At 43.5% G+C, this 22936-nt stretch overlaps 2 protein-coding genes and 1 long non-coding RNA gene across 4 annotated transcripts in view; 1 reads left to right on the forward strand and 2 right to left on the reverse strand.

Annotated features, from left to right (window-relative positions):
* The window catches only part of mdm4 (MDM4 regulator of p53), a 39994-nt gene extending 30626 nt beyond the window's left edge, over nucleotides 1-9368 (reverse strand). Inside the window, exon 1 of the mRNA XM_072479965.1 lies at nucleotides 9209-9368. The gene's annotated coding sequence lies outside the window, so the exon portion shown is untranslated. The remainder of the gene's footprint in view (nucleotides 1-9208) is intronic.
* Nucleotides 9369-9937: 569 nt separating this feature from the next.
* On the forward strand, nucleotides 9938-14236 carry LOC140393680 (uncharacterized). Its single transcript, XR_011935713.1, has 2 exons — nucleotides 9938-10004; nucleotides 12678-14236. It is a non-coding gene; the product is annotated as an uncharacterized lncRNA (long non-coding RNA).
* Nucleotides 13394-22936, reverse strand: part of taf8 (TAF8 RNA polymerase II, TATA box binding protein (TBP)-associated factor) — a 38032-nt gene continuing 28489 nt past the window's right edge. For both annotated transcript variants that reach the window (XM_072479968.1, XM_072479967.1), the window contains 4 exons: nucleotides 20212-20336; nucleotides 17802-17949; nucleotides 16392-16534; nucleotides 13394-14546 (listed from right to left, as the gene is read on the reverse strand). In XM_072479968.1, coding sequence (XP_072336069.1) covers nucleotides 14406-14546; nucleotides 16392-16534; nucleotides 17802-17949; nucleotides 20212-20336 — 557 coding nt within the window. In that variant the 3' untranslated portion in view covers nucleotides 13394-14405. The remainder of the gene's footprint in view (nucleotides 14547-16391; nucleotides 16535-17801; nucleotides 17950-20211; nucleotides 20337-22936) is intronic.

Consider the following 22936-nt stretch of genomic DNA (forward strand, 5'->3'; position numbering starts at 1 on the left):
GAAATGTTGGCCAGGACACTCTCCTGCCCTCTTTCAAACAGTGCAAGAGATTTATTTTGCTCAGCTGCGGGAGCAGGCAGGGCCTTGGTTTAGATCATGTGAAAGCCAGAACTTCAAGTGTTTCATTCCCTCAGGACTGCACAAAAGTGCCAGCTTCGATAATGTGTTTAGATTCCTGGAGTAGCGGGGATGAATGCATGACCTACAAACATACAAAGTAAGAGCCGGCCAGTAAGATCTTTTTTTTTAAAAAAAGAAATTTAGAGTACCCAATTCATTTTTTCCAATTAAGGGGCAATGTAGCATGGCCAATCCACCTAGTCTGCACATCTTTGGGTTGTGGGGCAAAACCCACGGAAACACAGGGAGAATGTGCAAACTCCACACGGACAGTGACCCAGAGCCGGGATCGAACCTGGGACCTCGGCGCCATAAGGCAGCAGGCCTAACCCACTGCGCCACTGTGCTCCATTCAGTAAGATCTGACTGTGGCCTCAACTCCGCATTCCGCCTACCCTCAATAACCTTGCACTCCCTAGTTAGTTAGTCAAGAATCTATCTACCATGGTCTAGTTAGTGACCCTGTATCTACTGCTCTCTAGGGAAGTGTCCCAAAGACTTTTACCTCAAAAATTCTCCTCATCTCCATCTTAAATGGGAGACCGCTGATTTTTAAACTGTCAAAATTCAATTAAAATACTTTATTTAAAAACTGCGTCCCCTAGTTCCAGTCTCTCCCACAAAGGGAAACATTCTTTAAGCATCCGCTCTGTCAAGTCCCCTCAGGATCCTACATGTTTCAATAAGATCACTTCTTAATACTTTAAACTCCAATGGATATAGACTTCACCTGTCCAACCTTTCCTCTTGTATGTCCCCAGCCCAGATATCAGTTGAGTGAATCTTCTCTGAACTGCTAACATGTTTATATATTTTCTTGAAAATGGAGACCAATTTTGTACAGAACTCCAGATGTGACCGCACCAACGCCTTGTACAGCTGCAGCAAAATATCCCTACTTACATTTCCCATTCCACTTGCAACTAACAACATTCAATTTGTCTTCCTAACCACTTGCTATACTTGCATACTACCATTTTGCAATTCATTAATGTATCGGGACACCCAGATCCCTCTGCACCGCTCTCCATTTAAACAATATGCTGCTTTTTTCTATTCTTCCTGCAAAATTGGACAATCTCCGGATTCAGAAGAGAGAATGCTACCACATAGGCAAGATCAACACCAATAAAAGCAACAAAACAAAAAATGAGCGTCTCGTCCAGAAACGCAAAGGAAACAGAACAGTCAAAACCCAGAGAACCATTAATCCATCTTCCCCAAAGTAATTTCCTCCGGGTTAAATCTGAAAATGGCCTAGTGTTGAATTTTCATAGATTTATTCTCCTTGTGCCTCTCCAATTACACAGCTGAGCTCTGCTCATCTTTTGAACAGCATTGCTGGGAATAGAAGCAAAAAGAACAGAATGGATTTTTCTTGTATAATCCTCACTTTAGTTGTTAGACATGGAAAAGTTCATCAGTAGAGGTGTGTTGTCTGTGCTCCATGCTTTCCGTGAAATTACCATCAAATCCAACCAAGAATTTGCCTTGAAAACATTTCTAGATGTTTCATATGGACAAATAAAACAGCCTCAGAATTCAATGTGGTGCAAGCCATGCTGTAACAATGCAAGAATGTGTAATATACCCCAAAAGCCACATTTGTCTAGGGCAGATTAAAGTTCTAGCTCCAAATGCCAATGAAAATTCCACTTACATTTGAAAACTTAATTAGGGGTCAGTGTGACTCACTATTCCTGAAGTTAGAAATTCATGGGTGTAAACTCCAGGCCAGAGAAAGTAGTTAGCATTGTGGCTTCACAGCGCCAGGGTCCCAGGTTCGATTCCCTGCTGGGTCACCGTCTGTGCGGAATCTGCACGTTCTCCCCACGTCTGCGTGGGTTTCCTCCGGGTGCTCCGGTTTCCTCCCACAGTCCAAAGATGTGCAGGTTAGGTGGATTGGTCATGCTAAATTGCCCTTCGTGTCCAAAAAGGTTAGATGGGGTTATTGGGTTAAGGGGATAGTGTTGAAGTGAGGGCTTGAGTGGGTCGGTGCAGACTCAATGGGCCGAATGGCCTCCTACTGCACTGTATGTTCTATGTTCTATCTCAACTGATGCTAGTGCAGTGCTGAGGGAGTGCTGCTCTGTCAAAAGATAGTCTTCCAGATGAGACATTAAACAGAGATCCTATGAGCTGGCTGCATAAGATCCCATGGAATTAAAGATTGTGTGAGACGTTGCTGTGGTCAATAAACCTTCTGTTGTGCCTCCCTGCACTACGACAAAATAAAATGAGGCACATAGAAACATAGGAAGCAGAAGAAGGCAATTCAGCCCTTTGAGCCTGCTGCTCCATTCAGTCAGATCATGGCTGATCTCTTCTTGGTCTCAAATCCACCTCCCCTCCGGTTGTCCATATCCCTTGAACATGTTTTTTTAATCAAAAATATATCTATCTCTTCCTTGAAACCTTTAATGACTGATTCCACGGCACTATGGAGCAGCGAGTTCCACAATTTCACCACTCTCTGCGAGTAGTTCCTCCTCAACTCAGTTCTAAATCTACCATCTCTCAGCCTGTATCCGTGACCTCACGTTCTAGATTTCCCCACAAGGGGGGGGGACATTTGGTCTCTTTACTTTATCAATCCCATTTAGACTTCTATACACCTCGAAGAGACCCCTTCTCATCCTTCTAAACTCCAGCGAATATAAAGCCAAACTGTTTAATCTCTCCTCATACGTGAACCCCTTCATCCCCGGAATCAATCTGGTGAACCTCTGAACTGCCTCCAATGCCACCACAGCCGTCCTCAAATAAGGAGGCCAAAACTGGACACTATACTCCAGAGGTGGTCTCACCAGCACCCTATATAATTGCAACACTTCTCTACTTTTATACTCCAGTCCTTTTGCAATAAATGCTAACATTCCATTTGTCTTGCACTACAACAGTGACAATGCATTAAAAAGCAAGTAATTGAGTGCAGCACGGTGGCGCAGAGGGTTAGCCCTGTTGCCTCACGGCACCGAGGTCCCAGGTTCGATCCCGGCTCTGGATCATTGTCCGTGATGGAGTTTGCACACTCTCCCCGTGTCTGCGTGGGTTTCGGCCCCACAACCCAAAGATGTGCAGGGTAGGTGGATTGGCCGCTAAATTGCCCCTTAATTGGAAAAAATGAATTGGGTACTGTAAATTTATTTTTAAAAAGGCAAGTAATTGGTTGCTAAGTATTTTAGGTGCCCTCAAGAGCCCAAAAGGTACCAGACCTTTTTTTCCGTTCTCCATCCAGTCTATTTAAATAAAAAGCTTTCACAGTTTTGAACAGCAAGTTAATCAGAATGAACTAGGTCTTAATAGTAATAATATGCTTTTGGAACTTCAGGTCTGGTGGTAGTTGCAACATACCAGAAAGTCGAGGATACAAGAACAGACTGCAAACTGATCATTCTACAAGTTTTAAATGTTTTTTTTTTAATTTAGAGTACCCAATTCATTTTTTCCAATTAAGGGAAAATTTAGCGTGACCAATTAACCTACCCTGCACATCTTTGGGTTGTGGGGGCAAAACCACACAAACTCCACATGGACAGTGACCCTGAGCCGGGATCGAACCTGGGACCTCAGCGCTGTGAGGTAGCAATGCTAACCACTGTGCCACCGTGCTTACAAGTTTTAAATGTTGATGAGCAATTTGTTCATGAAAAGAACTTCCCAAATTAAATCTGCACACATTTGAGACTGTGAACTCTCATTTCAATACCATGCTTCACAGGGGATCTAAAAATAAGCACTGCGAGCAACATGTAATCCAATTACAATGGAATTCAGTTCAAGCAATCATTACTTGTGACTATCCTCCTCAAAACCTACATTGTGACTGAATTTGGTTTTAATGCATGAGATTCAGGTATATTGATTAGATTAGTTCTACTGCATTACTATTCAATCTATTGTTTCAGCACAGAAAGAATTTCACAGCCCATTCTCTGCTCTTTTGAGACAACCCTGAACTCTGAATTATTCAGACTTCCCAATTCTTCTATGGAGGAAGTTCAGAAAGATGCCTGGCTACCTGGTGAGTGTGCAGACTTCAGAATATGCAACCAGCTGGTAAATTCAACAATGCACACTGCTCAGTCAGTTTGGTCAAGTGCCAATAGGATACATAGAATTAAACACTGCTGGATTATACATTCAACAGATACTTTATTCACCTGTGCTTTGAACATTATAACCAAAAATCTGATTTTTTTTTCAGGGATGCAGAATTGAGTGCACTGTAAAAATGCATAATGTTGTCTATTGATCAGCTATTACAGGACTGATCAATTGGTTATCAAAAGAATGTCTGCCAAATCAATTGTAATCAAAGTTCACTTGTATGGCGAATATTGCTCCGTATAACATGGGTGAAAATTCACTATGAGCCAGTACATTTTTTAGACCATAGAAAATGTACTGGAGTGTTTACAAAGAACTGCAAGATGTACAAGGTCATATGTTGTAGTGTCATGACAGGTGTATTTACTTCCTTAACACTAACCACAATTTAGGAAACAGTTGGTGCAGTTCTGGCATGCCTATATTTAAATGTAAACAGCTGCAAATGTGTAAAAGTCTGCACTAGCTACCTCAAAATACATTCAAATGTCACTATTAAAAGTACGACGGAAGGCCCCGGAAGTCCAGGGGGAGAAAAAGGCCAACATCTTGGCCTTTGCTTCCCTGGTAGCCTGGAGACGGATTTCTAGCTTGGAGGGACTCAAAGCCCCCGAAGTTAGAAGCCTGGCTGTCAGACATGGCGAGTTTCCTGGGCTTAGAGAAAATCAAGTTCGCCTTGAGAGGGTCGTTGTTTGGGTTCGCCCGGAGATGGCAACTATTCATTGACTTCTTTGCAGAGAATTAATCGTCAGCAGGGGGGGGTGGGGGGAGAGGGAGGGAGGGTTAGGGGAATGTAGTATAGGGGGTCAATTAAGCAGATCGGAGTGGAGTGGGCTACAGCAATTGCACTACATACTTTGTTTACTGTACAAGTCCTTTTGTTTTCTCGTTCTGTAATTCTGTTTACAATGCCAAAAAATACCTCATTAAAATTGTTTATTAAAAAAAAAGTATGACGGAAGTTTCTTAAGTTATTAAGATTTCAGGCAATTTTACACAAAGTTGCTATGGACCGTTTGGGTACAGGGTACGTTTTCATAAGACACTAGGCTCCATTTACTTCTCCTAACCAGGTATACTATATTCATTACTCTCGCTATGTACCACTTGCTGGGTCATGTGAGCCGAATGAACGATGGCCACATCCCTAAAGACATGCTCTATGGCGAGCCTGCCAACGGGTCATCCACGTCTGTAACATAAGGATGTCTGCAAGTTAAACTTTAAGCTGATCGGGAGCAAAAGCGATACGTGGGAAGTCCTCACTGCTGACTGCAGCACCTGGAGACAAGTAGTCAGGAACGGTGTTGAAAGGCAAGGACAAAAGAAACAACAAAATGGCGGAATAGAGACCCACAGGAAAGAAATAACATCAATCAGCCTCAGGTGTCCCAGCTGTGGAAGGGACTGCCACTCAAAGTGGCCCGACAACCATGACAGATGATGAGACAGGCAGATACCTACCACTGCACTATACTCCCAACGCTTGCGCTGTCACACACTGTTCCTCCATTGACTCGCCACAACACCATAATTCTCTGGAAAGTCCAGTAAATCAAAGAAAATAAACATTTGCCACATCTACCAGGACCCCAACAACATCCCTCAACAACCAGAAGCCCATTTGGATCCACATGATTAACAATGACAATAATGCATCAACCTAGGTTGGACACCCAAACGGAGTTCACATGGAGTCACAAACAAACATCCTGAGAAAGATCCCTGCCATTGATCTTCTGGGAAGCAAAACGTTAACCACAGCGGCACAAAAACCGTGGCAGACCCAAATACGTGATGAGATGGTGGCCATCCAGAACAGACAATCGTGCACCTGCAACAAGGAGATGCCCAGCTGACAAACATGCAAGCATCACATACACTTTGCTACCCCTGACACAGTTAACAGCTTAACCACCTCAATGTAAAATGCTCCAGATCTACAATAACCAGAGAAAGAGAAAGGATACCTGGTGTGTTCATGCAGGCTTTAAGCAAGAGAAACCTAGCCGGTCCCAATCCACTGACCTTTCCACGTAGCCCAGTATATTGTCTCTTCAGCTACTTAACGTTTGAACAGGGAAATTCTCAAATCAAGTCGGTTTTAATTACGAATACAGAATAATACAAATTCAAATGACTTCGCAAATTATAAAAATCATAAAGTTTATTTTGGAGTATGCAGCACTTACAATGCCCATTGTTCTTCTCTTGAAGGTTCTGCTACTCATTAGGAACCGATTCCTGTCTCAGCTGCTATTTAGTAAGTCACCCCAAGTGTTATTAATCATAAAGTACCTGACCTTGAGGCAGCATCACAACCACACCCTAACTTGGTCCTCACCAAGTCACATTACCTTTACTGTAGGAGGCACTGGCCAGTGATCAGTAATCAGCAGATTCCACCCCTCCTCCCTCACCCGCCACCTCCTTCCTAAACCCAGGGGTATTCTTACCACTCACAACATTACCCCAGCGAGGCTCGCTAACTCAGCACAAAATAAGCACAAGAATTGCATTCACCACTTTAACCTTTCCAAGCTGGACATTTATTTTGCCTTAAAAAGGTAATCTATTTTTGACATTCACTTTGGCAAACAGCATCGCTCATTGTATTGAAATTGCTTTTACAAGTCTCGCATCAGATGCCAAATCTCAATTCTAACATTTCCGATTACCGATGCGTAACTGTGACTTCAGCAATAGGATGAATTTAACTGACTCAATTTTTTGTTTCAGATTCCAGTATCCTCAGTGATTTCCTTTATGAATTTAGCTGATGTGGAATCTGCAGGGTTAGAGATACCTAATTGCAATATGAAATCCAACGAAAAACAAAAACCTTTGCAAATATAAAATGAGAACATTGCAGGCTTTACAATCCATGGAGCTGGCACTTAAGACTCATTTCCTATTCCTAATAAGGCAGGATGAAATGGTTATTTTAACAATAACCATGACTCTCTCCACCAGAGTCATTGCAACACCGAATGGGGCAATTTATCTATTCCATCCCCGTTCTTTGTAGAAACCAGTCAGCACCAACCCCGCCCCCCCCCCCATCACTGTAGCCTTGCAACATTTTTTTCGCTCAAGTTCCCAGCCAATTTCCATTTGAAATCTGAAAAAGCTGGAAAATCTCAGCAGGGCTGGGAGCACCTGTGGAGAAATAAACAGAGTTAACGTTTCAAATTGGTATGTCTCTCCTTCAGAACTGCCAGGGCCACTGAGATTTTCCAGCAGGTTGCTTTTATTCCTTTAGAAATCATTCACGGTTTCTGCCAACACCACCCTCGTAGGCAGCGAGTTACAAGTCCATTAGATACTGAATTAATTTATGAATTAGAATAAAACTCAAATAGAGGATTCAGTGCAGATTTGGCAAGTCCAAAAATTTGAAATAAAAATACAGAAAACTCCACTTCTTGCCATATCCCCTTGAGACAGCTTTGACAAAGACTCAAAACGCATATGGGAGGGTTGATATGTGCGGGAGAAACCCATTGTATAAGTTGTGTTATGTTTGATTGATATGTTTATGTTCTGTTCTGTTTCTTTTCTGTTACGGGGGGGGGGTTTAATTGGTTGAAAATTTTTGTTGGAAAAACTTTGAATAAATATTTATTTTAAAAAAGACAAAGACTCGAAACGTTAGCTCTTTTCTCTCCCTACCGATGCTGCCAGACCTGCTGAGATTTTCCGGCATTTTCTTTTTTGGTTTCCGATTCAAGCATCCGTAGTAATTTGCCCCCCCCCCCCCGGGTGACCCTTGATTCCCTTACTGATTAAAAAACTGTCTATCGCAGCCGTGAGCACAGCCTCTACAGCTCTCTGCGGTAAGGAATACCAGATTCACAACCCTTGGGAGAAGAAATCGTCCTCACGGGTTCGATTTCGCTGTCCCCATGGGTTTCCTCCGGGTGCTCCGGCTTCCTCCAGAGTCCAAAGATTTTTTTAAAATAAATTTAGAATACCCAATTCATTTTTTCAAATTAAGGGGCAATCCACCAACCTTGCACATCTTTGGGTTGTGGGGGTGAAACCCAAGCAGACACGGGGAGAATGTGTAAACTCCATCACGGACAGTAACCCAGAACCGGGATCGAACCTGGGATCTCGATGCCATGAGGCAACAGCGCTAACCACTGCACCACCGTGCTGCACCCAGTCCAAAGATGTGCAGGTTAGGTGGATTGGCCGTACTGAATTGCCCCTCGATGGGGTTACGGGGATAGGGCTTCTGGCAATATTGCTTCACAGCGCACAGGTCCAATTCCCGGCTTGGCTGGCTTTGCGGAGTCGACGCGTTCTCCGTGTCTGCGTGGGTTTCCTCGCACAAGTCCTGAAAGACGTGCTGTTAGGTAATTTGGACATTCTGAATTCTCCCTCCGTGTACCTGAACACTGGCCATAATAAATTGCCCTTAGGTTCCAAAAAGGTTAGGCTTGGTTACGGGGATGGGGGGTGGAGGTGTGGGCTCAAGTAGGGTGCTCTTTCCAAGGGCCGGTGCAAACTCGATGGGGCCGAATGGCCTGCTTCTGCACTGTAAATTCTATGAACAGGTGCCGGAATGTGGTGACCAGGGGCTTTTCACAATAACTTCATTAGTGTTAATGTGATCCTACTTGTGACTAGATTATTATTAGAGAGGGTATTTCGGAGAGCTGGTGCAGACTGGATGGGCCGCATGGCCTCCTCCTGCACCATCTCTCTGAAAGGGACGACCACCCGGCTCTGAGCTGACGCCTCCTGGTCCTGGACGCTCCCCCAGTGGGGGAAAGGGCCTCTCTGCGCCTCAGCCAGGCTCCCGGGGAGCGCTGCGTGTCCCCCACCCCGTCACCTCTCACTCACCTCAAACCGGGGCGGGAAGGCGAGGCCTACCCGGGGCGGGGAGGCGAGGCCTCACCCTGAGCCCGCCCGAGGACACGGTTCAAACCCCCACACCCTCGAGCACGCTGCGGCGGCGATCCATACTTACACTGGCTACTGTCCATGCTGCCTGCCGGGGGAACGGGTAAACTCCCGGTCGCCGCGCAGTTCCTGATACCCGGGCCCGACCGCCAGCCAATCCCTCCACCCGGGACTTCTTCCCGCCGCCGCGCACGCGCAGATTCCTCCGCCCGGGACTACTTCCCGCCGCCGCGCACGCGCAGAATCCTCCCGCTGCTCCGATTGACGGCGCGTGGGGGGGGGGCGGGACCCGTTGCCTGACATCACGCCCCCTCCACCGTGATTGACGCGAGCGGCCGGCCAATCGGCGGCGCGAACGGCGCGCTACGCCCCAACCAATCGCGGCGCCCCCCCCCCCCCCCACCACCAAGAGCCCGCCTCCTCTGCTCCCCACCTGCTGCGCTGGAAGTTTGACCGCTTGAAAACTTTCTGCAACAAGACTTCTCACTGTCCAAACTTTCTGCAACAAGACTTCTCACTGTCCAAACTTTCTGGAACAAGACTTCTCTGTCAAAACATTCTAAGGGCTGCGGTGAAACAAAAATCAACACATATTTCAGGATTTTTTGTTTTAATTTCCTCCTCCCTCCCCCCATTTTTGGTCTTTGCACACACTGGAGCAGAGAATTTTTTCAGCATCTGGAATAGGCAGGTTGTTCATTAGAGTGCGGCGGGGGGGGGGGGGGTCTGAATTAATTTTGTGCTCCGTGTAGCTGAGTGCTTCCACTTTCAAGGAACTCCAGGGCTACGTGGCTAACTTCACTCTGGCACCAGAACTTCCACCTCGCCTAACCAATTCCACTGACAGAACACATCCAAATATGGTAATGTGATTTTCATAACTTCCAACACGTTTTCAAAAGTTTAATGTCGATCATGTAAATTGGAATAAGTGCCAAAACAATACATGGTAGCGCAGGAAACATGATATAAGCAGATGGCAAAAAGTTCAGGATTTTTCTTAATTCCTCCCCCTTCAAAAAAAACCAGGGGTATTAGTGTCAATTGAGTGAAGGTTCAATAATAATAATCTTTATTGTCACAAGTAGGCTTACATTAACACCGCAATGAAGTTACTGTGAAAAGCCCCTAGTCGCCACACTCCGGCGCCTGTTCGGGTACACTGAGGGAGAATTCAGAATGTCCAATTCACCTAACAGCACGTCTTCCGGGACTTGTGGGAGGAAACTGGAGCACCCGGAGGAAACCCACGCAGACACAGGGAGAACGTGCAGACTCCACACACACAGCGACCCAAGCTGGGAATCGAACCCGGGACTGTGGCGCGGTGAAGCAACAGTGCTAACCACTGTGCTACCATGCCGCCAGGCAACAGCAATTGCACACACTGGTTGGCCACTAGGCAATATTTTGTACGATGAATAAAATTTAGCTTCTTATTCAGGACACTACAAATATGCAATACAAACATTGAAAATGCTGAGAAAACTCTGTGGCGGAAAACAGAGTTAACATTTCAAGTCTGTACCGGACACTAAACATTAACCCCGTTTTCTCTCCACAGATGCTGCCATACCTGCTGCATTTTTCTGGCATTTTCTGTTTCTATTTCAGACTTCCAACACCTGCCATATGTTGCTTTTATTTCAGTATACAATACTTTTTGATGGACAGCAACCATTATTGATGCAAATACTGAAGCTATTTTGCAACTTTCCACTGTGATGAGCAATGTATATTTTTGTATTGTGATCCTATTTTCTGTGTAAAGAAAACTGCTTGTGACAGGCACCATGGTTAATTGGACAGGGGGAAGGTTACTAGAGACAGCTTTTCTGTGAGGTCTAGGAGATGAAAGTTTTAAACGTGTTAAGTTTGTTCATTTATGAGAGATTATGATGGGTTTGAGTTACTGGTAAATAGGTTGGATCTGAAATCTGCATGGATCTCAAACAATGACGAGTCAGAGTACAGGAGGGAGTTAGAGAATCTAGTGGCGTAGTGTAACGACAACAATCTCTCCCTCATCATCAGCAAAACTAAAGAGCTGGTCATTGACTTCAGGAAGCAAAGTATCATACACACCCCGTCTGCATCAATGGTGCCGAGTTGGAGATCATAGAATTTATAGTGCAGGAGGCCATTCGGCCCATGGAGTCTGCACCGGCTGAACAAGCACCCTACTTATGCCATTGCCTCCACCCTAACCCAGTAACCCCACCTAACCTTTTGGACACCATGGGGCAATTTAGCATGGCAAATCCACCTAACCTGCACATCTTTGGACTTTGGGAGGAAACCGGAGCACCCAGAGAAAACCCACGCATAAACGGGAGAATGAGCAAATTCGGGCACTTTTGCTTCACAACGCCAGGGACCCGATTTGATTCCCGGCTTGGGTCACTATCTATGCGGAGTCTGCACATTCTCCCCGTGTCTGTGTGGGTTTCCTCCGGGTGCTCCGGTTTCCTCCCACTAGTCCCGAAAAACATGCTTGTTGGGTGAATTGGACATTCTGAATTCTCCCTCAGTGTAGCCGAACAGGCGCCGGAGTGTGGCGACGAGAGGATTTTCACAGTAACTTCATTGCAGTGTTAATATAAGCCTACCTGTGACACTAATAAAGATTATCAAATATCCCATCAAAATAGCAACACAAGCAATGCAAAAATAGCAACACCAGCAATGCAGCCTTCTAAATTACTGTACTTTTTCTGATATCCCAAAGCACAGCATCCAACTCCTTATCTAAGACTTTAACGCACAACATTTTGAGTCAGACATGGAAGCATTACCAAGTGAGCAGAGCTGACACAGCCTAAAGACAAAGGACATGGACAAGTTGTCGTCGACAATCTTAAAATAGCCATTTCTTTCTATGGAACAGTTCTGAAATGTTATCTGTCTTTTCATTTTCAAAATGAACTTGGAACTTGGGAATGGAGAAATAGCATCGGGGAAGTGGAAAATCACATTAATTGCTAGAGCAGGAGGCGGCATGGTGGTGTAGTGGTGCAAAGGACATGGGTTCGATCCCGGCCCAGGCCACTGTCCGTGTGGAGTTTGCACATTCTCCCCGTTTTTGCGTGGGTTTCACCCCCACAACGCAAAGATGTGCAGGCTAGGTGGATTGGCCACGCTAAATTGCCCCTTAATTGGAAAAGAAAATTGGGTACTCTTAAAAAAATTAAAATAAAAATGTAATTGCCAGATTAGGACCAAGACACAGGTTTGAACCAATAAAAGGCAAATCTAGGCCTAAAACAGAAAAACTATACTTCATAAAGAGAGTGATCAATGCAGGGAGTATACTTCAAGCAGAAGCAAAACACTTAAGGTATTTGAGAAATCCGATTCAGTTGTGGAAGGACTTCAGAATTGGACGATTAGGAGGAATTACGAATGTTCATCTTATTACATATTTATCTTTAGATTCCAGCTGGAAAGTACATCTGAGCAGTCATCACGATTAGGTTTGTTAAGGTTTCATCCCGTGAGAAGTTCATTGATACTCATGTCTATACTTTCCATTTCAGACAGGCACCAAAAGGACAACCACCTACCTATGGATCTGTACCTTTGGGAAAAGGGCAAACACCGGAAGGGCAGTGACACCTTGAGTCGCTGTCTGCTGCCTCACTATCTGTGTGACTATTGGTGCAGAAATTAATCCTATTGCTGGAGGTAGATTCTTGTTAGGCAAGAAGATCAAAGGTTATACAAACGGAAAACGCTGGATAAATTCAGCAGGTCTGGCAGTATTTATGGAGACACAGAGATAACATTTTGAGTCCATATGACCTTTCTACAGAACTGAATCTATGGTTATCGAGGGTAGATCGGAATGTGGAATTCAAAACATATTAAACATTTTAATCTTATTAAAAGGCGGAGAAGACCCAATGGGCTGATTTACCAACTTCTGCTCCTATTTCATATGTCCGTATGCAGTGCCTTTGATTACAAAGTTACTCATTGTTGTACTCGTTTTATGACTGAAAAACAACTTGGATGGGATTCTCCAGTCCGCCGGCCACATTTTCCTGCGCGGCACGCCCTCGCTTGCAGCGGGATCCTCCATTCCGGCAGCCGGCCAACGGGATTTCCCATTGCGGCCACCCCACAGGTTCGGGAAACCCGCGGGTTTGGCTGCGTTGCCGGCGGAGCGAAGGATCCCGCTGACGGAGAATTCCGCGGCTTATGTTTTTAGATTTTCATTGGCATGTTGAAAGAAACCAGTTCTTGAGGTTAGTTTGAATGAATTTGCTTTTATTTTGCTTTAAATAAGATCATTTCAATTCTGAATTACATCCCTTCAAATCTAACCTTTTTATTTTCCCCCAGTGGTCTACCATTATCGTTTGCTGCTGTTTTTTTTCAAAGTCACCCTCTCTCGTACCAACCAAAGAATGTGTTACTGGTGGACCTACTCAAGTTCACGCTACCATACATATGCTCATTTGTATCAGTTACATGCTGTCAACCGGATTAATTTGTTAAAAGCCTATGGTTCAATCTGAAGCATTTATGATCTCTGCTCCAGTGGTTGCGCCTGCTGCTGTAAGCAAATAAAAATTTCCACTGGTGAAACCCACCAGTGGGGTAAATAATGCATCTCCCTGTAGTGCAGTAGCAGTTTGTTCAGTTCGACATCAAGAACTATTTTCTTTAAACCAGAAGAAATATTTATTTACATTAAACTGTACAACTGCCACACTACATGTGTTTGCTGGCCGTTCTGTGGCCAGCTGCCAAGTCAAGCAGTGCGGAAAACACTAGCAGAAGATCAAAGCTGAATTGCAAAGTGGTGAATGAACAGGAGGAAGGGCACCAATACAATACTGCCATTGCAAGAGGCGATGTTGAACAGATAGTCACTTTTACCTCACTGGAATGTGTTTTAGTCCATGTGACATGTGACCTTTTGTAAAGACAAAGACGTCCATGAGCTGCACTGCAATATACTTCAAGAGGTTTTAAAACTTACAACAAAATATGTTTGCTCCATCGGAACAGAGGTGCCAAAGATTCTGGCTTCATGTATTGGTTATCCAGATTTTACACTGGATTACCAAACTGGCGCGGTCTCTTTAAGTTATTTTCTGGGACCAAAACTCCCTCACTCTGTTAAGCTGGTGATCCCTTTTTCACAATTTTCAAAGATGAAGACAGTTCTCAATTAAAACAACCTTTTCAGTTCAAATAGCTGTGTTATTATAATGCATGGTGTTTTACTGAAATCATCCTTGTATTTCCTCCCAAGTTCATTTCTTCCTGCGGATCTTGGGCTTTTTCACCGGTCTTAGATATGGATTGTCAATCATTGGCTCCTCATTACTCTTGCTGTTGGATAAACCTGAGTTCTGTTGCAACATGGCATTTTCCTTTTCAGTGGACATTTCATCCTAGAAAAGAGACATTTGCTTTGTTACAGAACATTTACAACACTGCAAGAAAACGCATCTCAATATTTACAATACAGTCAGCATTGTGAAAAATATTCTCCCTTCTCTGTCCCTTTAAAATAAAGCTGGGCTTTCATAGTTTTGTACATCATTTGAACTGGTATGGTCACAATGACATGGTCACAAACGGCATTAAAGCTACCTAGGAAGGATTACAATCAATTATCCTATTCCAACATGAACTGTTACACAAACAGACAGGCCAACATAGTTCGAACTTTCAATTTAATTATTTTGCCATTATTCAAAGCAATCTATGATCAAATAACAAAACTGTTGACATATAAAAATATAACAGCCGGCACGGTGGCACTGTGGTTAGCACAGCTGCCTCACTGCGCCGAAGACCTGGCTTCGATCCTGGTCCCGGGTCACTGTCCGTGTGGAGTTTGCACATTCTCTCCGTGTCTGCATGGGTCTCACCCCTACAACGCCAAAGATGTGCAGGGGAAGTGGATTGGACACGCTAAATTGCCCCTTAATTGGAAAAAAAATGAATTGAGTACTTTAAATTTTTTTTTAAAAATATTATCAACATTTAAAATTTACTGATGTATGGTTTTCTAAAGAGGGAATTCTGTTCCCACTCGGGCAGCACGGTGGCGCAGTGGTTAGCACTGCTGCCTCACAGCGCCGAGGTCCCAGGTTCGATCTCGGCTCTGGGTCACTATCCGTGTGGTGTTTGAACATTCTCCCTGTGTTTGCGTGGGTTTCGCCCCCACAACCCAAAGATGTGCAGGCTAGGTGGATTGGCCATCTAAATTGCCCCTTAATTGGAATAAAATGAATTGGATACTCTAAGTTTATAAGAAAAAAATTCTGTTCCCACTTACGATAAGGGGACAGGCCAAATGTATCACTCTCCCCCAGTAACTGTGGCAGTATTGGAGCCTGAAACTAATTAACCAGAAAATGATTAACAAGAAACAAATTCACCAAATTTTGGGGTGAGTCTTTTTTATTTCAGAAAATCAAACATGGAGCGAGTAAAATAAGGAACGGCTCGATTCTGATCCTGCATCTGAGTCACCATTATTGATGCTTCAACTGATCTCTGCCTATTAGACAGGGTTGTGCTAATGTTACTCATCCCCAATATATCTGTTTGTAGAATTATTTTGACTAATTCTTGTGCAGTGGCGTCTCTGTTCTCCCCAGTTTTTAGTATACTCTGATTTGGTATTCAATAGTGACTTCATTTTAGATGTTCATTTTAACCTGCATTTATATTTTGTCTTTGATGTCCCACGACATTTGAGGAGTGTTACCAAACAAAATTTAATACCAAGCCACATTAGGAGTGATCAGGGCAAATGATTAAATGTCTGGCTGGATAGATAGTTTTTAACGCGTGTCTTAAAGGTATCTATTAAGGTTGTCCAAACATACACAATTAACTTTAAATGATTCTGTGCAACACAACATCCCTCAAAGCCCAGAAATCACTGAATTCGCACTGCAAAACACAACTTACTGAAATTTGGTGAACAAAAAGTATTAGAGGCAACAAAAATACTAATTTCTGAGCAGATCTAAGGGGTAAGCTATTTCCCCAACAAGGAGCATAATTGGAAGACAGAAGTCCAAAAATCTTTTACATCGGAGGTAAATACTGGTACTTTGTATTACAATACACTTTCACCTGCCAACAATAAACTGTACAGCACAGTACAGGCCCTTCGACCCACGATGTTGTGCCGAACTAGTCTGAAACTAAGATCAAATCAACCTACTCCCAATCATGAAAGACAACATTTTGCAATGAAAGGGTGCAAGGAAACATACGCTGTTCATATTTAGTGCAAGATTCTCTGTATCAGTCTGATCATCCTGTTCCGAGGAATCTGTCTCCTCCATCTGCTGCAGTTCAAGTTCAGATGGTAGCAAGGCATTTAGGTAAGGAATTGTGGTAGTTCGCGCAGCAATCACTTTAAAAGAGTTAAAAAGACGTTTTAATAAAAGTGAAGAATTTCAGGCTTAGCAGATGTTATGCACCTCAGTTTTGGTTACTAATGATTTCCAATGGACACAATCACAGTCCTGAATAAAACATTGGTACAATGGGTGGCACAATGGCGCAGTGGTTAGCACTGCAGCCACACGGGGCAGAGGACCTGGGTTCGATCCCGGCTCTGGGTCACTGTCCGCGTGGAGTTTGCACATTCTCCCCGTGTCTCCGTGGGTCTCACCCCCACAACCCAAAGATGTGCAGGCTAGGTGGATTGGTCGCGAAAAAAATAGGGTACTGTAAATTTATTTTAAAAAAACATTGGTACAATAGCTAAATTCGAAGCCACTGATTTCAAACTTGAAATGTTGTGTTCGCAGTAACACCATATTCACAAAAATGAATCAGTAAGACATCACTTTACAATCGTCGATAGTGAGTTAGACCAACAAATACATAATTTTGCCTTACATTATGAGGTAATGAATCAAAACAGTCCTGTGAGTCCATAATTCCCTTCTATTGTCTGCAGTTGGAGTCCCATGAAATAATATTTATTTTTAAAAAATTATTTTCAGGATGTGTGCAATTCTGAGAAGCTGGCGTTTAATGCCCAATCCTAATTGCCATGGTGCTTCATCTTCTTTTACCACTGCAGTTCATGCTTGTACTAGTTTTCCACAACTGAATGGCATATCAGGCCAGTCAAAAACGGTGTGGAACCTGACTTTCATATACGGCAGAACCTCAGGTAACACTAGTGAATCAGCTTCATAACCACTCAAACATTTCTTTAATTTCCAGGTTCTGCAAAGAGTTTAAAATCTTAAACAGCCATGGTTGGACTTGATCTCTTACTCTCTGGATTATTAATGCAGCAAAATAACCACTATGTTACTATTGCCACTAAATTGATTTACAAGATTGGTAGAGTGTTTAACATGAAAACAAATGGAGAACCAGTCTCAGGATGTTGAGCGCATTAAAGCAGCTTCAGCACTCAATAATTACCCGACTTTGAAAAATTAAAATTAGATTTGCATCGGTTGTATAAAAACAGCAATCAATTCAGGGTGAGCAAAATCGTCACGATGCGCTGGGTTGGTTTTCTATGCTCCAGGGTTGCAACTGTGCAAACTCCGCCCATTCATCTGCCTCTTTCCTGCGCCCACTAAAAAAAAAGCTTCACACAAACTTGCCCTCTTCTGCCAAACTATTTTTGTAGAAAAGTAAAACTACATGCTTACATGGGAATGTGGAGACGTCATCTTTAAACAGACTCTCTGTCTCTCCTGTCTTGGCCATAAATCTGGTCAGAGCTCGCTCCACATCTCTTCGCTGGGATGCAGCTTTCTCCCTCAGCACTTGGTAATCAGAAACTGGCTCTCTGATTGTCTAACAGTGGGGGAAAAAACGTACTTGAATATCCGCACACGGTGTTGTGAAGCAAATTATGTTCTTCAAAGCTAAAGTGGGGAATTTTCCACACACACCCCTGCACCGCGGTTTGTTTCTCGGTGGTCCACCATTGGCCGGTGGTGGGATCTTCTGGTCCTGCCGCTGTCAATGGGAGTTCCCACTGAAACCACCCCTCCGCTACCAGGAGTCCTGTGGCGGGGGTTCGGCATTCTGACTGGAGGATCCCGATGGCGAGAACAGCCAGAAAATCCCCCCCCCCCAAATCAGTTAGCATCACTGACAAATAATCTCTCTTAGCATGCTGTTAAAAGTTAAAACCTAAAGAACAATCTCATTTTCTTATCTTCTTCTCCCCAACAGCATATTTGACAATAACACATCTTAGAGTCTGATTACCCCACTATTCATCCATCTGGCCTTATCAAATACCTGGTAACATCGCCTGGTAACAAGCACCACCTTAACAATGTTCTGATGAAACGTAACTGACCTGAAAAGCATTGGGCTAGATTTAGTTGTCAAAATAATGGTCAAAAAAATCATGCTCACCATTAATAGTTTTTCACTTGTGTAGTTAACAGTGGTACAACTACATGGAGTAGTTGAGGCAATTAGCACGGATGGATTGAAGGGAAAGTTATATAAGTACATGAGAGAGAAAAGATGAACAAGCCAATGGGGTTGGATAGAGTGGGGCTGGCTTGTGTGGATCATAAACATCTGCAACATCAGTTGGACCGAATGACCTGTTTCAATTGAGGTAACTTGTATGTAAATGATTCAGCAACTTTAGGTAAGGGACAGCGACGGACTTAGCTATTGACCTTCCATGAATGAATATTTTAAAAAGCTGCAAGGTTAAATGCGAATATTCAAATGTCGATGTCAGGTTGCACCACTCCACAATTAGCTTTCCAAAAATAGTATTTTGTTGTCTGCCTCATGGTCTAAACATATTGGATAGTGTGAAGTTGCTGCATTTGTGTGACAGATACAAATTAACTCACATAAAGCTAAATCTGAAGGACCCTATTCATAATATGTGAACTGTTAATTACTGCCAATCAATTATTCTGTCACTACAAATTAACTATTGCAAATGTGGAGCCTCATTCTTTCAAGTATTAACTGTTAAAATTGCCAAATTGGGCAGCACAGTGGCGCAGTGGGTTAGCCCTGCTGCCTCACGGCGCCGAGGTCCCAGGTTCGATCCCAACTCTAGATGACTGTCCATGAGGAGTTTGCACATTCTCCCCGTGTTTGCGTAGGTTTCGCCCCCACAACCCAAAGATGTGCAGGGTAGGTGGACTGGCCAAGCTAAATTGCCCCTTAATTAGAAAAAATGAATTGTGTACTCTAAATTTATATATTAAAAAAGTGCCAAATTTAAATTATTTTGTTGAGAAAAACGATTCCTGCCTTTATTCCCCCTCTCTTACTTCAACATTGCATTCATCCACTTTCATTCACACGTCCTGAGTCCTTACATTTTTGTTTCTTAATCCTTCAATTTGATTAGGTAAAGAGTCACACAGTTGCTTGCCCTGTTCACAGGTCCCAGATGCCCTTGCTATGCCATTATCAGCACACACTTTCAGCAACTTTCATGCAAGGAAATTAGAAAATCTGAACTTGCAGGGGTAAGTTTAACTACTTGCTGCTACAAAAGAAGAGGAAATCGCTTATTGTCACAAGTAGGCTTCAAATGAAGTTACTGTGAAAAGCCCCTAGTCGCCACATTCCGGCGCCTGTTCGGGGAGGCTGGTACAGGAATTGAACCGTGCTGCTGGCCTGCCTTGGTCTGCTTTCAAAGTCAGCGATTTAGCCCTATGCTAAACCAGCCCCAACGTGGGTTCACTTTTCTCTGTTGCAGCTTAATCTGAGATTTTTGGGTTTGATAAAGTTTTACACAGCATTTTGTTTTACCACCTTCATTAACTCTGCTCTTATATCATTAAAATGCATTACTTTTTCATTCAGACAAAATGGGATTTGAAAAATGTAAATGCCCCTTTTCAATTCATTACTCTGCTGCGTTCCTAAGTGTCTCCTCTCCAAACTAGTGCCTCTTCTGGAAAGTGTGCTGCGCCTATATTAACACAATGGCACTCATACACCCTTCACATTTCACAGACCTCGAAAGGGGTCAAATTAATTCACAAATTTATAATTATTAAATTATGTTCCAAGTGTGAGACAAGACACAATAAGGCCAAACATATACTTGTTTACACTTACAGGTGTCTTTATATAGGTGTGAGGGTCAGGGAACTCTGGAAAATGGCCTGGTATATATGAGGGGTGTGTTCTCTTCTGTCCAGTAGAAAGTGCTCTGGGGGTTGCTGGGGTATTTGTGACAGGAGCTAGAAGGAAAAATAAAACTATCAGAAATTGATCAGCAGGAGCAGGAGCTAGGCCATTTCAATTGGCCTTGGCATTCCCAAATTCTTCCATTTTCTTCTCTTCCCCATCCCATTTGAAAAGTACATTTGGTATCAGGTTCCTGGAGTAGAAAGGGACAATACAAACCAAGAAGAAAATCAGAAGCCAATGCTCTCTAGCATAACACAAACTATCATGCATGTACAGAAACTTGTTCCGGTGTCAATCGGGATTACTGTGATATCCTCAGTCAAATATCTCACTAATGGTCAGCATATTCATAGATATGAAGAAAGGTCACCCAACTGACTTACTAGAGGGGTGTAATCAGATTGATAATAGAACAAAGAATAATGCAGCACAGGAACAGGCCCTTCGGCCCTCCAAGCCTGTACGGGTCATGATATTACCCTCGGACAAAACCCTCAGCACTTCCTAGTGCCGTATCCCACTATACCCATCCTATCCATGTATTTGTCATGGGACCTTTTGAACGCCGTTAATGTATCTGCTTCCACAATCTCCCCTGGCAAAGTGTTCCAGGTACTCACCACCTTAGGCGTAAAAAACCTGCCTTGCACATCTCCTCTAAACTTTTCCCCATGGCCTTAAACCTATGCCCCCTGGTGACTGGCCCCTCTACCCTGGGAAAGAGTGCCTACCCAGCCACTCTATCCAAGACCCTCATAATCTTGTAGATCTCTATCAGGTCACCCTACAATTTCCGTTGTTCTAATGAAAACAGTTTGAGTCTATTAAGTCTCTGCGCATAGCTAACACCCTCCAGACCAGGCAACATCCTGGTAAACCTCCTCTGTTGGATAATGTCATCCAACCTTTGGAAAAAAAGGAGGGGAAAATACTTGTGTGGCGATGAAGATCAGCGTATAAAGCTGTGAGAGATTACAGAGCTCATTAGCTGCTCAAGGTTCCCAGATGAACACTGAATGCAATTGGATTTGTTTTGCCAAGAAGCAAATCAGAGGGAAGCACTGAAGCTTGGTATGGTTTTCTTTTCTGCACTTTATTTAAGAACTGCAGTTTGTTTTCGAGCCACTGACAGGTATCAGCTTGTGAAGTTAACCATTTGTTGTGGTTTCACACTGATTTAAAACTCCCCAAAAACATGCAGAAATAAAAACGTACGAATTGCATCATCATTCGCAGAAACTATCTGCAACAAGAGCCAACGTATCAGTCCACCAGTAGCTGCAGCAGTTTGACAAGGCCGCATTACTAAAGCTGTTCAAGGCTTTTGATGATACAAGGAGCATTTTTCAAAGTATATCCCACATTAACAATACTAAAAAACAGAATTAACACACAGAAATTTTAAACTAGCTAACCTGATGATGTTTGCACGTGAATTGTGACATTTTAATAGCACACTTCCAAGTAAATTGCATTTAAGGAATTATGCTTTTTGCACAATATTCTTAATCCCCTCAAATTGCTTCCTCCACTAATGCTAGATTCGTAACTAACAGCATAACAGCATCACAGTTATTTTAAAATGTTTTTTGCAATATAATGCAAGAATGTTGGAGCAAAATGTGGAATTATACTATTGAGTGTATCAGGCAAAAGTGGATAGAACATAAAAACTTAATTGGGCTATAGAATATTTAATCTTTATCATGGGTTTAATGATAGATGGGTAGATAGTACATCATCCGTCATGATGTCTGTTGAAACTGCGGTGAAGTGAAATCCATTGTCATCCTTACAGATGCTGAAACTGATCCCTGAAGATGCTAAGAAGGGCAACAGGTACAGAATCAGTGGAAGGGAACCAAAGGTGATGATTAGAGAAGACCACAGAGGTCACCACTGTTAACAGGCTGAATAAATCTTTGGTACTTATGATTCTAAGAAAATCAGGAAACCAAGAATGGAACCACACAAAAAAACCCAAAAAAACATACAAGTAACTGAAAAAATAAAGTGAGATGGTAACTGCAAAACAAATGCAGAATAACCGACAAAAAAAAGAGGAAATATGAATTCCTGCTCTTAACAGGGGTCATTTTCCGTTCCGGGTGAGGCGATGACCAGCTAAGTCGCACGTTTCGGCAGCTCCTGGTGGAAAGGACTTTTGGGCTCTTAATAGGAGCCCCAACGGCAATTTTAACGGCTAAAAACACTGTGCGGTAAACCAGAAGGGAATCCCCCCTGGACACGGATGGAAAAAGGAGAGGAAAGTGGCCGGATTGCGGTGGATCCTCTAGAGCAGCGGCCAGGAAGGCAGGCACAAAGCAAGATGGCGTCGGAAGGAGGCAGTTTAATATGGGGCCCTGACCAACAAGAGTTCCTGCGGCGTTGCGTGGAAGAACTTAAAAAGGAGATGAAGAAGGAGCTGTTGGCCCCGATATTACAGGCGAATGAAGGGCTAAAGGAGGAGCAAAAGACCCAGGAGCAGGAGCTTCGGGTCGTGAAGGCAAAGGCTGCTGAGAATGAGGACGACATACAGGGCCTGGTGGTGAAGACAGAGATGCACGAGGCACAACACAAAAGGTGTGTGGAAAGGCTGGAGGTGCTGGAGAATAATGCGAGGAGGAAGAATTTAAGGATTCTTGGTCTT

This window comes from Scyliorhinus torazame, chromosome 17 (genome assembly GCF_047496885.1).
Source record: "Scyliorhinus torazame isolate Kashiwa2021f chromosome 17, sScyTor2.1, whole genome shotgun sequence".
In the NCBI taxonomy this organism is placed as follows: Eukaryota; Metazoa; Chordata; class Chondrichthyes; order Carcharhiniformes; family Scyliorhinidae; genus Scyliorhinus; species Scyliorhinus torazame.